The sequence below is a fragment of the Pteropus alecto genome, unplaced genomic scaffold (assembly GCF_000325575.1).
Source record: "Pteropus alecto unplaced genomic scaffold, ASM32557v1 scaffold251, whole genome shotgun sequence".
In the NCBI taxonomy this organism is placed as follows: domain Eukaryota; kingdom Metazoa; phylum Chordata; class Mammalia; order Chiroptera; family Pteropodidae; genus Pteropus; species Pteropus alecto.
In genome coordinates this window covers 3,126,623-3,127,735 of record NW_006431048.1, presented here as the reverse complement: position 1 = coordinate 3,127,735, position 1,113 = coordinate 3,126,623, and the positions used below count along the sequence as shown (strand labels likewise).

The 1,113-nt window shown below is 72.2% G+C and overlaps 1 protein-coding gene across 1 annotated transcript in view; it reads left to right on the top strand.

Annotated features, from left to right (window-relative positions):
- The first annotated feature begins 819 nt into the window (after positions 1–819).
- Positions 820–1,113, top strand: part of ADCY5 (adenylate cyclase 5) — a 136,316-nt gene continuing 136,022 nt past the window's right edge. The window contains exon 1 of the mRNA XM_006905596.1: positions 820–1,111. Within this exon, the coding sequence (XP_006905658.1) occupies positions 820–1,111 (292 nt within the window). The remainder of the gene's footprint in view (positions 1,112–1,113) is intronic.

The window sequence follows — 1,113 nt, the reverse complement described above, 5'->3', positions numbered from 1 at the left end:
CCCCCCCTCTCGTAAGAAAATAATGCTGGCTGGCGCTCGCACCTCCCAGTCGCTCCCAGTCCGCCGCGAGGAAAGGGCACCCGCTCGGTGTCCACACCGGGACCCCTGCCGAGTCGCCCTAGCTGCCGCCTCGCCGCGTGTGCCGCTGGGCTCCGCTAAGGCATAATCTGCGAGCGCCGCTCCCGGGCATTGCCAGACCCGGGGAGGCGCCTTAAGAAAATAATGCTGGCTGGCGCTCGCACCTCCCAGTCGCTCCCAGTCCGCCGCGAGGAAAGGGCACCCGCTCGGTGTCCACACCGGGACCCCTGCCGAGTCGCCCTAGCTGCCGCCTCGCCGCGTGTGCCGCTGGGCTCCGCTAAGGCATAATCTGCGAGCGCCGCTCCCGGGCATTGCCAGACCCGGGGAGGCGCCTCCTGCAAGGACACCTCTCCGTCCCGCCTCGTCCGCAACTCCGGTCCTCGTAGTGCTCGACGCGAGCCAGGAGTCCGGACGTCCCTCTGCGCGCGGCGCAGCAGCTCGACCCGTCAGTCCCCCGCTGCCCCAGCTCGGAGCCAACTCCATCTAGGACCTGGGACTCCTGACGCGGATTCTGAGCCACTTCTCACCTCGGGGCTGTGCCTGCCTCCCCGCTCGCCCTCCTGCTGCCCTCTTTCTCCGCTCAGGACGGGGGTGCCAAGATGCCCCGCTGCTGCACAGGGCCCCGGGCCGCCCCCGACGTGTGACCCCAGCTTGGTCCCCCTGCTCGGCCGTCCGCCCTCCCCTTGGAGACCCCCGGCCCGGCCTCCGGGGGAGGAGGAAGACGACGAGGCCGAGGGGGGGATGTCCGGCTCCAAAAGCGTGAGCCCCCCGGGCTACGCGGCGCAGACAGCCGCGGCGCCAGCGTCCCGGGGAGGCCCGGAACACCGCTCCGCGTGGGGAGAGGCCGATGCCCGCGCCAATGGCTACCCCCACGCCCCCGGCGGTTCGGCCCGCGGCTCCACCAAGAGACCCGGGGGGGCGGTGACCCCGCAGCAGCAGCAGCGCCTGGCCAGCCGCTGGCGCAGCGACGACGACGACGACCCTCCGCTGAGTGGCGACGACCCCTTGGCCGGGGGCTTTGGCTTCAGCTTCCGC